Source organism: Astatotilapia calliptera, chromosome 15 (genome assembly GCF_900246225.1).
Source record: "Astatotilapia calliptera chromosome 15, fAstCal1.2, whole genome shotgun sequence".
Lineage (NCBI taxonomy): Eukaryota > Metazoa > Chordata > Actinopteri > Cichliformes > Cichlidae > Astatotilapia > Astatotilapia calliptera.
In genome coordinates this window covers 21101812-21115434 of record NC_039316.1, presented here as the reverse complement: position 1 = coordinate 21115434, position 13623 = coordinate 21101812, and the positions used below count along the sequence as shown (strand labels likewise).

Sequence of the window (13623 nt, the reverse complement as noted above, 5' to 3'; positions counted from 1 at the left end):
CAATTTTATGTAAATACTGAGATTTTTAAATAATATTTTTGGACTAATGATGAAGAATTATGCAATTGTAAGTCATAAATGGAGAATTGTGGAAAAATATACAACCTCATTGCAGGAAAATATAAATGCATGTGTGCAGGCCTCCACTAGCATTTACAAAGGATCTTCCAGGATGTTGTGAGCTCCTAATATTCTCCACATAAATGTTCCTTAAAGAGTCCTCAAAGTGAGAAAGATGGATTCATATGGAGAGGTTTTCCTAAAGTCATCCTCAGAATAGCTTGAAAGTATCTGATGTTACATGGGTGGGAGGTTTTTAAAAATTCTGTTGAATAGAGTCCTGGCACACCTCTGGTCTCCTTCCTCTCTGTTAATTGTGTTATTCTGTTGTGCTTAGATATATGTATACACACAAAGAAGTCAAATTTAAGGGAAAACAAACCTTATAAGTAATTTTTTTGGCTGCTTGAGTGGGCCCCGCTGTCCTGTCCGGTTTAACCTTTGTGAACTTTCAGCTGAATAAAAACGACACAACAAAGATTTCATATGAAGCTTTTTATCAGATGGATGAAAAACAGGGGAATTGCCCTTTATCACATTTACAAATGTACAGATCAGAGTTTTTGCAGTGGGGAGTCCGGCGGGGCCTCAGGAGGAGTTCATTATGGGCCTGCCGTACACGCCGTGATAGTACCCGCTGTCGCTGTGCACGGGCTCCAGGCCGGGTTTGGCCGCCATCAGAGCCCCGGACACCGGGCAGCCGTAACCTCCGTACTGCACCACCGGCTCCAGCTTGTGGTGCTGCGGCTCCGACATGAGGTTGTTGATGGAGAATGGGTGGTTGAAGGAGTAGTGGGTGTGGTAGGGGTCCGTTTTCAGGTGCGCGGCCTCGTGCAGCAGCAGCGGGTGCGGATGGTGCGAGAGCAGGTGCTGCGTGTGTGTGGGCGGGGAGGGCACGCGCACGGGGCTTGAGGCTGGCGGTTCTCCTCGGTGGGGTTTGAGGTCGGCGCCCTTTCCGTCAGATGACTGAGGTGACGATGAGGAGGAGGAGGGCGGGGAGTCCGAGCCTCTGCCTGGCGCTCCGGCCTCACAGCCCGGCTCGCTGTCCGCCTTCTTCCCGCACTTAAAGCGCTTCTGCCGCCGCAGGTAGCAGCCGTTCTCGAACATGTTCCCGGAATCCGGGTGCAGCGTCCAGAACGAGCCCTTCCCCGGCTTGTCAGGCGCGCGCGGCACCTTGATGAAGCAGTCGTTGAAGGAGAGCGAGTGGCGGATGGAGTTCTGCCAGCGCTGCTGGTTCTGACGGTAGAACGGGAACAGGTCCATGATCCACTGGTAGATCTCGTTGAGCGTCAGCATCTTGCTGCCGGACTGCTGGATCGCCATGGTGATCAGGGAGATGTACGAGTACGGCGGCTTGGCGTGCGTGTAGCTGCGCCGGTAGGCCTTGGACTCCCGTGGTCTGATGGCGCAGGCCTGCCCGTACACCTGGCTCATCACCGGCACGTTCCCGTACGGCGGCGGGCTCATGGGGCTCATACTGGGCGGCAGCGCGGCGGCCCCGGCGCTCTGCGTCATTCCGGAGGCCACCGAAGAGCCGCTCACCCCCACCGGGTGGCTCACGTAATGCGCGTTCATGTGGCCGGTGGCAGTCATGCCAGGCGTGCCCATGTAGGTGCTCATGGAGTTCATGTTGGCCGCTGGGGGGTAACACTGCGACACAGAGAAAGCCAATTAACATTAATTAATGCACGAGGACACACACACACACACACACACACACACACACACACACACACACACACACACACACACACACACACACACACACACACACACACACACTGAGTTTAATCCCTAAATAATTTAATTTAATTTAAAGTTAACAGCCTGATAATGTCGCATAAATACACAATAATAAACCCAGCGGATTTATTTCAGCCTGACACAAAGATCAGAGTCAGAAAAGACCAAAACAGGCCAAAAAAGAGCGGAATAATTCGTTCTTGATCCGTGCTACGATCTGTCACTGATCGTAAAGTCTAAAAATAGTGAAATGAGTGAAAAAAAGGAGGCTGGAAACACACAGGCTGGAAAAATACACATAAAAACTCCAATAAAGCGTCACAGGCGCAGAGATAAAAATACACCAAAGCTTCTGATTAGTTTCAAATAACTGATCGGAAGTTATTTAAAACAGTGAAAACTGCTCACCACGAGATTCTGATTATTATAATAAAGACTAAGACTAACTTTCTGTTTGATTTTCCAATCACCCAGTTTAACAGTATCCATGTTTTTAGGGTTTCTAATACACCTGTATTCCTCTGTCTAATTCATCCATAACTCCTGTTATTAAAGATATTAATTGAGCTGTATTTGCTATAATCCGAGTCCGTCCATGTCTTTAAATCTATAAGCACGCACATCCTTGTAAAGGCTGCTTTCACTCTGTGGTTTTCTTGTTGAAGGTGAAGTCCAAATCTTCCACTTTACCTGTCTGTGACGTCTTTATACTTTATTTTTATTTATTTTTTTAAAATAGACCCGAGCTCACGCGCAGGGTGTGGGGACTACTGGTGATGTTAAATAAATCACTAATGCAACTTTTAGAGGGGACAGTTTTATTTGAATAGAACAAAATTATCACGAGAACTACAATTTTTAAAAAGAAGGTTTTTCACTTTAGATGTATAAACATTTTATTCAGCAAAAACGTCCAAGGAAATTATTTTTCTAACTAGAATAAAATCTTTTTTTTCTTTTTTTTTTTTTAAAATACATTTTTAGATAAATATTCCACATTTATTTTTCTTATTTTATTCTCTTGTTAACTGATTTTAACGCTTTTGTTTTATTAACCCAAATTCTTTGTGAATTAAAATCAGTTACACAGAGTTTTAACAGGAAGTCAAAGCGCTTGTTAAAATCTGTCCCTCAAGCTCAAGAATGAAAAGCTTGTGTGAAATTTCGTAAATCCTGCAGAAAAATAAAGGTGACGTTTAATCGCGTAAAAACGTACATTTTGTTGCCCGTGTGTGTCCTCGCTGGCAGCTGCAGCCATTTTTCTATTGCTCGGTGTTTGTTTTGCAGTTATGATGGAATCTAAAGCAGGCATCGTTTTTAAGTGTTAGTTACAGTTTAGATTATTTGACACAGCCGAGTACTGAAGGTCAAACAGCCTTCCGATTTTCGCTTTAATTACCTGGATTTCTAAGAACAAACTAGATCCCAGTTTAACAAATTCTACTGCAAATATTTACTTAGTTTACTTAAAATGAAAAACATGGCTCCTTGTTTTTACTTGAAATCCAGCCGAAAAGTGGCTCCTTTGACAAACTTAACATGCTCTAAAACGACTTTAAAAACTCTTTAATCTCTAATTTTATTAAACTAAACTTTAGCCTACACTCAGTAATACTAATAACTGGTTATACTTTTATATGAAACATTCAAACTGTGCGTAAACGTCTGGGGTAAATTGTGTAGGCTCGGTACAGCTGAGCCTCTCAGATTCCAGCTCAGATCCTGTAAGTGACCCTCAGTTATCGTTTTTCCATCACTGAGATTTTCCGGCCCGTGATCGGGTTTTATCTGCCTCCTCTGGGAAACCTCTGCCTCTGATCGATATTTAACCAATAAGCCAACGTCCCCACTGACTGATAACACCCACGGGTGAAATTCACGGACCTCGGGCTCTGCGTAGTAGTAGCTGCTGCTCCAGTCCGGATGCTCGTGTCCCTCCATTTTAACGGCGCTCAGCATCGTGCACGCTCCAGCTCCAGATTCATCCAAACAGCTCCACGCAAGGCTGGAAAACAACCACGTGAACCCCACCTGTCCTCAGCTGGCAGCCGGTACCGGGCCGCTGAATCCCCCCTGTCTGTTTATGACCGGAGCTGCTGCCTCTCACCTGTGCGCGCACTGTGGCCGACGGACGGTTTGTGCGCACTGAGCGTCTGCGACACCTGCTGCTCGCTGCTGCGCAGCCGCTGTCCAATCAGCCGCCTGCATCCCAGGGCCGGGTAATAAACACCCCGAGGGGGGTTGGTACGTATGCTCAGCTGGCCCCTGTAGGAGGCTCACAGCAGATTCAGGTTTAATTTTGACTCTCAAAAAATTATTAAAAGTGAAAAGAATTAAAGAAAAATGGCACCAAATCTGCCGCACAGTCAAGCAACGAAATGGACAGAATCAGATCCACAGATTCGATAGCTTTAAAGATTTTTCTTACCTTCTGTAACTCATTTCATGCATCAAAATGATCACTATTACACCTTTTTTCTGTTTTACACCTATGTGTGTTTTCTTTTTCAGTCTCATCTTCAACTTTTGTTTGGTTACATTTTGCCATAAAATTAGTTTGTGTTACGTTCTGTATTTTTATTTTTTTGTAAACATTTCAAATTTCATTTAAAACATTTAAAACGTCTCTTTCAACAGAGTGATAAGCTAGCATAAAGTTAGCAGCATCTAAGCACAGAGTATTAACATTGTTGAAGTATTAAGATATAGGAGTTACATTACAGATGCATATAACAAATCCAAAGGGGCAAAAAATGAGAGCAGGGAACTCGGGTGCAGGGCAGTAAAGCATGAGGCCATCTCTGGTACATGCAGAGGAAAACCAGGGGTCACTGTATTGTATAAGCACTGGATGGAAGCTTTTCTTGTGAAGGTGGTCTGACCAAAAGACATTTTTCTGTCTTTATGATATAAAGGATGTGGTAGTTTGTTTAGTATGTATAATTTCAACTAAGAATCCTCAAGAATTTAGATTTACATACAGTGGTTTTAAATACCAAAACGATGCCAGTTAATATCATAATCCTCATGTTTACAATTCAAGGCCGAGGGACCAGATCAGGCCTCTATGAATCCAGAATCATGAAGCTTGAGGTTCTCACAAAATCTTGGCCCACCTATACGCAGAGTGGAAATACACATTTTTCTTTCATTTTAAGAATAATGCATGTCTCAAATGTAGTTTATGAAGCTCAAAAAGCTGTAGGAGTGATAAAACACAAAACATGCTGGTTCTAGAGAGGCTGATCTTTAATGTCTTTATATAACCGTGAAATATGAACCTTTCCCTTTGTGTGAAAGTGTTTAGTTCCCGGCAGACCGGGATCTCCTCCTTCCTTTTCAGCTGCAGGGTTCACTGTTTGTGCGCTGACAGTGTGTGTTTACCTGCCAGTGAATCTGAAAGGATAGCCGGCACACACAGCCGAGGTGAAGGAACAAGAGAAGCTGGACCACCATGCTCTCTGCACACAGCCGCTGTTTTATCTTCTGTGGCCATCAAACATGACCGCAAATATTTCCCTTCATTTGTCGGTTGCACATGAAGACCGAGAGGGGGTCGAAGTGTTTATCAAAGCTGTGACACAACGAAGGGCTTCCCTCACCTGCACAGGATCACGAAAAGTATTTACAAGTCATAAGTTATGGATTAAACATTGACTGAAGACTTTAAAGAGGCTTCAGATACAACACAGGAAGACTTAACGAAGAATCAGTGGGCATGAAGGATGAATATGGAATCTGTGGCCAGGAAAGAGCTCTTCCTGTAAAAATTTGCAAAATCTTTATTATTAGCTTTAGATCTTTTATTTAAACAGGTAGTCTCATTGAAAATCGAGAGTTACCTTACTAAAAGTCACTTTATACATTATCATAAAATAAGAAAAACACACACGAGATTCTTTACAGGTACGAACCTTTAAAATGTCCCAGTTTTTTAATTTTTCTCTCACTGAAAACTTCACCTCCACATGAACACAGTCAACGTTTTGGGATTTCCCTACCTGGATGATTGAGCGTGAAAGATATTTTTTTATTTTGCATCCTGAGTTAAGATGGGCAAGTATGGGGAGAACATGGAACTACCACCTGTCTAGAGATCCTCATGGGGAATAAATGATGAAAAATAGCTGTGATTTATTGATTTGTTATAAATATTTTATTTTCATCAGCTAAAAATGATAATACTCCTTACTCTGCATCCACAGCCTCCAAATTCTTGACACAGGAAACAAACAGAGATGTTGTGTGCTTGATCGGCTCTTCATTACCCACCATACATATAACAATAATCCGAATGTTGTGATTTTTTTTTAAATTGGCATCACCTCCTGACCCTGCTATAAATTCAGCGACAAAACAGATAGAAACAGATTATTCTTTACTTCTTCTGACTACACCCAGCTCCCAAACATTATCCATGAACACTCTGTGTTTATTTGTGTGCATGAGTTCAGCAGGTCTCTGTCCTCCTGCCAGTCTGTGCTCTGTGTTGAAGGACACATCAGCTCCTAAAATGCATCACGAGGGCAGCAAAGAGAGAAGACTCCAGGAGGAGCTATAACTGGGGAAAGTGTGTCCTTTCCAAAAGTGTTTTTACCTTTAAGTATCACTAAATCATAACCACAACTGAGATATACGAGGAGGAGTCTTTAAACAACTTGTCCTTCATATTCAAACATTTGAAACTGCCTTCCAGCATTTGTCTGTGTGCCTGTGATTACAAAAGTTTTTTTTTAATCTTCTCACATTGTGCCATGTAGTGAATTTAAATAACAGAAGTCCTATGGAAAAAATGTTATGATCACATCAGTATAATGAAAAAATTTCACATCATATTTAACTGACATGACTTTAAAATGAGGCTCCAACATGGAGACGTTTCATTTTTACAGAACAAAGACACTCTGTGGAAGAGAGCCAGAGATTAATAGTAACTAAGGAGGACAGTTTCTGTGTCCTGAATCCAAACTGGGAGCTGGTTCCACTAAAGAGGGGCCTGAAAACTGAAGGCTCTCCCTCCCATTCTACTTTTTTTTTTTTTTTTTTGTCCCATTTGGATCTTTAGCCATCAGAATTGTTGTCTTAAGGCCAAGAAAGATGCCAAGCAGATTTATTTTACCAAGTGGATCATCATGGCCTTGCCATATTGGTCCATTTGATTGACCTGTATTATAATTATGTATCTATTTTATTTTCGGTTGCCACAAATGGGACAGACATGACTGGGGGATAGGACAGGGAGAAAGAATGAAAGAAAGAGGGAGAGAAAGAAAAACAGGGGAGAAGAGACGGTGAGAAGGGGGGGAAGAAAGAAAGAAAAACAAAACACCTGGATCACCTGTATGGAGAAAAAAAAACAGAAGAGAAAGCAAACCAAAAAGAGCAACATCATAAATACAACACCATCACAATAAACTAGCTAGCAGTAGATAACAGTAGATACTAAATATTAAACGATATTGTGCAGCACGCAAGATAGACAGCGCACAATGTGCTTTGAGGCAGCAGCCAAGAAAGGTGTAGTCCACGTCTGTGAACACCTGTGTGCACACCTGTGTGGATCAGCATGCTTGTATTCCAAAGGTTTCTCCATGTAACGATCTGCTAGGGAGTGTGGGGAGCCATAGCCCCGTCCCCCAGGGCATGAAGCAGGTATGGAGGAGATCCAGGCCCCAGACATTCAGAGGCCCCAGAGTACGAGGACCCGAGGAGGACCACCAAAAGGGGGTGAACCGTGCCACCCTCCTGGGAAGAGCTGAGTAGAGCCCCAAACAAGAGGTCACCCAGCAGCTACGGAGCAGAAGCCAGAGGGGGTTGCAGTGGCGTGCCCGCGGGCTCTGCCGGCAGCCAGCTGTGCCAGAGAGGACCGAGCTTCAGGCCCAGAGGCCTAAGGGCACCCCACCCCCCGGAAGGGGCCCAGCCGGGCCACAGGCGCCAGGCCCCACCAATCGGCCACCAGGAGTGAGCCAGTACATACATGAGCACCCAGCCCAGGTCGACAAGAACCACCAAAACACCAACGTCTGAGGGCATCAGCCACCGGCAGGGAGTGTGGTGAGGGGAGATAGGCCTCCGTACTTTAGAGGGCCTGAGATGTACCCAGAGAGGTTGAGTCTACTTTTAAATACTCTAGGATCAACAAGTAGGCCTGCAGCGTGAGAGCGAAGTGCTCTAATAGGGTGATATGGTACTACAAGGTCATTAAGATAAGATGGGGGCTGATTATTTAAGACCTTGTATGTGAGGAGCAGGATTTTAAATTAAATTCTGGATTTAACAGGAAGCCAATGAAGGACAGCCAATACAGGAGAAATATGCTCTCTCTTTCTAGTCCCTGTCAGGACTCTTGCTGGCTGCAGCGTTTTGGATCAATTGAAGCCTTTTCAGGGAGTTTTTAGGACATCCTGATAACAATGAACTACAGTAGTCCAGCCAAGAAGTAATAAATGCATGAACTAGTTTGAGGAGATGCTCAGAGAGGAGTTAAAGAAAGGAATCGAGGATGTGCAGTTGACAGAGGAGGTGCTGTGGTGATTGTTCTTCCTGTTGTGCTTCATGGGCCATCGTGTTTGCAAGAAATCAACTGTTTGATTAGCCATTCTTTGAAAGTGTGGACATACAATTTATATAAACTGTATGGATCCCACATTATGGAAATTCCCTTGTTACAGCAGCAGAGGAAGAAGCGATAGGAAGAGAAAGTGAATTAGAGATATAATAGAAAAAATGAAAAAATGAATCGTATACACTGTGATTGTTTACATGTACAGAAAGTGCAGTGGAAGTAATAATGAGAATACACATGTATTTTTTTAGACTGTATAAATGGTGTGTGCTGTACATACAATACACATATCATAGATGGCAGTATTTGAGATGGATGTCAGCAGCTGTAAGGCTGTATTTTTTATTTATTTTATTTATTTTGTTGATTGCATAAATTGCCTAAAGGTTTTTTGCTTTTTGTTTTTTGTTTTTTGTTTAAAAAAAACAACCTTTTGTTTCATTCAAAATTTAAAAAATAAATAAATACTCACAACTTTATTAACAGCAACCCACTACACATATTTACAGTAAAATGCGGTATTTGCATTGTACATTCAAAAATCACAAATTATTAAGTGTTGCCATGGTTATTTCAGTTGTTTTGCATGCTGAGGATATATTTTGCTGTTTCCGTTGTTTGAATGTTCGTGTGAGTCGGTCAGGATGAGGACATGTATTTATATTTAACAGTAACAAGCTGTTTGTGGAGATTAAATTAGAAACACTAAAATTAAAGCAAAATGGTGGTAGATACTGTAATTACTGTAAAAATCCTCTGTGGTTATGTGTTTAGCAACATTTGTGCTGTTTCACCAGCTGAAATTTGACTTTTAAAGTATTTTTCACAGCAACATAGAATAGATTCCACCATCATGCCTGATTATAGATTTGTTATGAGACATATGTGACTTAAGAATGGACAAAAGGAAACTGTATGTGGGAGAAAGTAGTAAATAATTTTAGAAATTAAACACATTTGTTGAAGACCTCTGATGCCCTCTGAGTGCAGTAGCTTTTAATGAGTTTCCAGCCCTGCAGAGGACTCTTTTCTAGCTCCTATTTCTGCACCTAATCATGCTGTAAAGTGAGGTTTTTGTGACCCAGGTGAGCAAATATTGTCTCTTAGTCTAAACCCGTTTGGCTGCTGCTTTGCTGAGTTTCCTGCAGGAATAGCAGCTGTAAAACCGAGGCAGCCTCTGGGAAAACTGGGAATCTAACCTGCAGCTGGTGCTCATTCAGCTAAGAATATAAAAACGAAATGACATTAGATTTTATTTCCTCAAAAAAAACAAAAACAAAAAACCCCCCAGAAATTGCAGGTGTCTTCAGTGGAATCTGCTCATGAAAGTGAATTCTTTCCTTATGACTGCTTCACAACTAAAAATTAAAAACAATTATTCAGACTTTCATCAGGTGCATCAGGTGTTTTATTAGACGTACCCCTTGTTTTTATGACAGGAGCTGTCATCTTGTTTTGTTCATCTTGCCACAACGCTGACACCTCCTGGTAACATCCCATAACTACAATGATTAAATCACAATTCAACATCAGAATTTCAGCTGACCGAAATTTTGTTGTTATGATAATTAAAAGAAAATATATATAGCAAAAACAGTAATAAAAGACGCTTTTAGAGCAGACGATTCAAGAGTTGATTCTATGTTGTTGTTGTTGTTTTATTATCACAGGGGGGAGAGAGAGTGAGAAACGGTGACATTATCTAAGACAGTTTTTGTATTTCTAAAAACAAGGCACTCGTACTTAGTCCTTTTAATCAGTTATTTATTTATTCATGCAATTAACCCCTTAGGTGACCGGACAACCGGTAAGATGGGTGAGGCCAACATTCAGCTTTTCTTGTAAGGTCTTTTTTTTATTTTTTTATTGAGTATGTAAAATTTAAAATTTCAGATTTTTCATCTTTTCACAGGGAATTCAGCTAAATAGTTTTTATTCAAACTGTGCATTCATTTTTATTTTTAATTTTCTGTTTTGCTTTGCGTTTGGTTAAATTTCATTTATGTATTGTGATATCTAGTTTGTCAATAAATAAATAAATAAATAAATACAATAAAATAGTCAAGAAAAATTATTATAAATTATTATAGCAAGGAGTTGTTACGTGATTGTTCTTTACTAGTGATTATATTGATTTGATGAAAAAAAATTAATAGAAAATAATTTAATAATTAGTCTTAATTCATTTATCAAATTACTATTTTATTGAATAAAAAAGAGAATTATCAAATGTAAAGGAGCCTCTTTTAGCCGTGTTATCACTAAAAGTCGCTGCCTTTCTATTTACGGTAAACAGCGGTTTTAATGGTTTTAATGAGGTAAGGACGCCAAAAAAAGTCGATATGTCCCTACCGAGCTTCCGTACCCCGGAAGCAGCGTGTTAGTAGTTTGCTGTGGTTGTTACAAGGGCAGAAGATTTGTTTTTGCAAGCAGTTTACTCTACTGATATAATTTATAGTGCTCTGATTTAGATTTAAAGCAGTTATTCATTTATCTCAAGTACCACAAATCTAATATAAGGTAAGTTCAGACTTAACAAAGGCGTTAAATAAAACGCCTTCAGTTCAAAACGAAGAAATAAGCGACCGTTTGCTAACATATTGATGTTTCCTGAGTGCCCGGCTTGTTGTGTCATGCTGTCATTAAACAAACGCGTTAAGGTTGAAAATCCAACTCGGATTTTTATTTTGGAAGAGTAGCAAACTATTTTCAAAATAAAGTTACAGCCTTTTTCTTCTGTCTGAATTTAATATAAAATATTGACGATCTGTTGTTTTTGTTATAGGTTTTAAATGTACAAAATTACATATAATCACAATAAAATAAGGTATTCTCATTCTAATCTAAAATATGTGCAGACATTATTTTAACTTTCACTGAAGAGCGAGGTCTGCTGTCTGTTATCTGTACTAGAGGTGCAGAGCTGAGTACCTCTGTGTAGCAGTGAAATAAAAATATTCTATCAGGAAAGTTAGATGCAGTGTAATGAATTAATGTGACCTTCATAATGGAGGCAAAATGAAAGAAGAGAACACGCTGTCTATCCCTGTCTTTGTAAATAAAGTTGTTTGTATTTGTTGGTCTCCCCTCAGATGTCTCCGAAACCTCTGGAGCCGCTGGCTAAGAAGCTCATGAAGGGCGTGATTGCTCTGGAGCTGCTGGGCGTCCTCGGGGCTTACGGTCTGTTTCACACAATGGACACCAGTCGAGGTATGAAATTATGATGTTAAATGGATCTGAAATAGGTCTGGCTTTATATCATCCTAAATTTCATGTTTTATATCCTGCACCACCTGCAGATTTCAGGAACACTATGAACAGGAGGTTCCCATCCATCCTAGAAGGTAAGAAGAATCTCCAGGTTCAAACTGGGGCTTAGCAGAAGGTGTTTTTCAACTCTAACATGGACACTGGCTTCTTTCATAATAGTAATTACTGTTTATATAGTGTGGTCCAGATTTAAAATCATTACTAAATTAGAAAATCAGAAACACACCTGCACAACGTATGAAAATAAAAATGTCAGAGCACAGATAACGTTGAAATGTACATACAACAGATGAAAATGAGGTCATATTTAAATCAATTAAAACCCAAGTTGGTGAAATAAATCAATTCATATGAAAATAAAAATGATTAGTGCAATTTCAGCAGAACAACAAAGTTTTTTTGAAGTTCATCTGAAGATACCAACATAGCACCAAATAAAGACAATATACATTAAATCAAGTAATGTGTAAAAGTATATTAGGTACACATTTACTGCAGAACAACCTGATTTTTTGAGCCATAAAATAAACAACATGTTTATAAACCTTCCTTCTGCTTTATGTGAACATCATATCATAATTTCTGTAAGTTAATCAGCTGCACAGCTCTGCTGCCAGTCTCTCAACCCACAAATTTCCAACACAACAAAATTAATTTTGTGACGTCCGCTTCCTCCCAGTTTACTACAAGTCCAACGAGTGGGCGGGGATCTACGGCATCCGAGAGAGAGACCAGGAGGCCTGGTCAGCCAAACAGGATTGAAGGTGTCCATCGACGTCATCGTCATTATCACGTGCAGCGCCTTGGCATCTGAGTCTGGAGCCTCCCGGCTGCTTCAGCACTGCACATTAGGAAAAAAGACATCACTTCCTGTAAAGACTCATCAGACCTCATTCATTTATACAGGAATTGTCTTTTCTCTGTGGAGAAGTTATTAAATGTGGCTGGTATCCAGCCCAGTCAAGGATATCCTGCCTTTGTTGTTATTTTTAAACACACATACTTTGTATATATTTGCTGCTGTATGAAGCAGCCAAACCCAAAAACCTCTTTTTTGTCTCACACTTGGTACCCAAGTACAATCTCAAGTGGGGGTGATGATATGGTAAATGGACTGGTTCTTATGTAGCGCTTTTCTACTCTATATGAGCAGTCAAAGCGCTTTATACAACTAATTCATTCACCCAATCACACAACCACTTTTTCTAACTGTTAAGTGCTTACTGTCTAACATTCATACACATTCACACTCTGATGGATGCATCGGAGAGCAACATGGGGTTAGTATCTTGCCTAAGGATATTTGGCATGCAGCCTGGGATCGAACCACCAACCTTCCAGTAGATGACCTGCTCTACCACCTGAGCTATAGCCACCCCCTTCCCCCTGACCTGACATCCTGGTTCCCTCTTGCGAGAGCATTTGTAGACACCCTGGTCGGGAGTCAAACCACTCACCTGAACTTCCAAAGGCGAGTGGTGTTACCACTATGCTATTGATCAATGGATATACATATATATGTAGAGGTGTGTGTGTGTATTCATGAACTTTCTTGATGTCCCTGTTACTCCCACTTTTTCTTTGCTGACCTTTAGCATTACATTCTTGCACTTCCTATTACTTTAGTTTGATATAATAGCTGTAAACTAACAACAGCCACAAGAGGTGTTATAGCTGTTGTACAAAATCAGTTAGTTTTTCTTTTTGTCTGTTGATAACATTAATTATATCATTACTGCTGTAAACTATCCATCCATCCATCCATTCGCTTCCGCTTATCCTTTTCAGGGTCGCGGGGGGCGCTGGAGCCTATCCCAGCTGTCATAGGGCGAGAGGCGGGGTACACCCTGGACAGGTCGCCAGTCTGTCGCAGGGCCAACACACAGGGACAGACAACCATTCGCACTCACTTTCATTCACACATTCACACCTAGTGACAATTTGGGTTATCCAATTAACCTATCCCCACAAGCTGCATGTCTTTG

General features: G+C 41.0%; 2 protein-coding genes across 2 annotated transcripts; one reads left to right on the top strand and one right to left on the bottom strand.

Annotated features, from left to right (window-relative positions):
• Positions 1-540: 540 nt before the first annotated feature.
• LOC113006588 (hepatocyte nuclear factor 3-beta-like) lies at positions 541-3931 on the bottom strand. Its single transcript, XM_026142652.1, has 2 exons — positions 3688-3931; positions 541-1710 (listed from the first exon to the last, which is right to left on the bottom strand). The coding sequence occupies exons 1-2, from the start codon at positions 3760-3762 to the stop codon at positions 649-651; spliced, it is 1137 nt and encodes a 378-aa protein (XP_025998437.1). The 5' UTR covers positions 3763-3931; the 3' UTR covers positions 541-648.
• A 6794-nt stretch (positions 3932-10725) lies between these two features.
• LOC113006688 (protein CEBPZOS) lies at positions 10726-12607 on the top strand. Its single transcript, XM_026142790.1, has 4 exons — positions 10726-10888; positions 11461-11578; positions 11668-11712; positions 12318-12607. Exons 2-4 carry the CDS (start codon positions 11461-11463, stop codon positions 12398-12400), a joined length of 246 nt encoding a protein of 81 aa, XP_025998575.1. The 5' UTR covers positions 10726-10888; the 3' UTR covers positions 12401-12607.
• The last annotated feature ends 1016 nt before the right edge of the window (positions 12608-13623 follow it).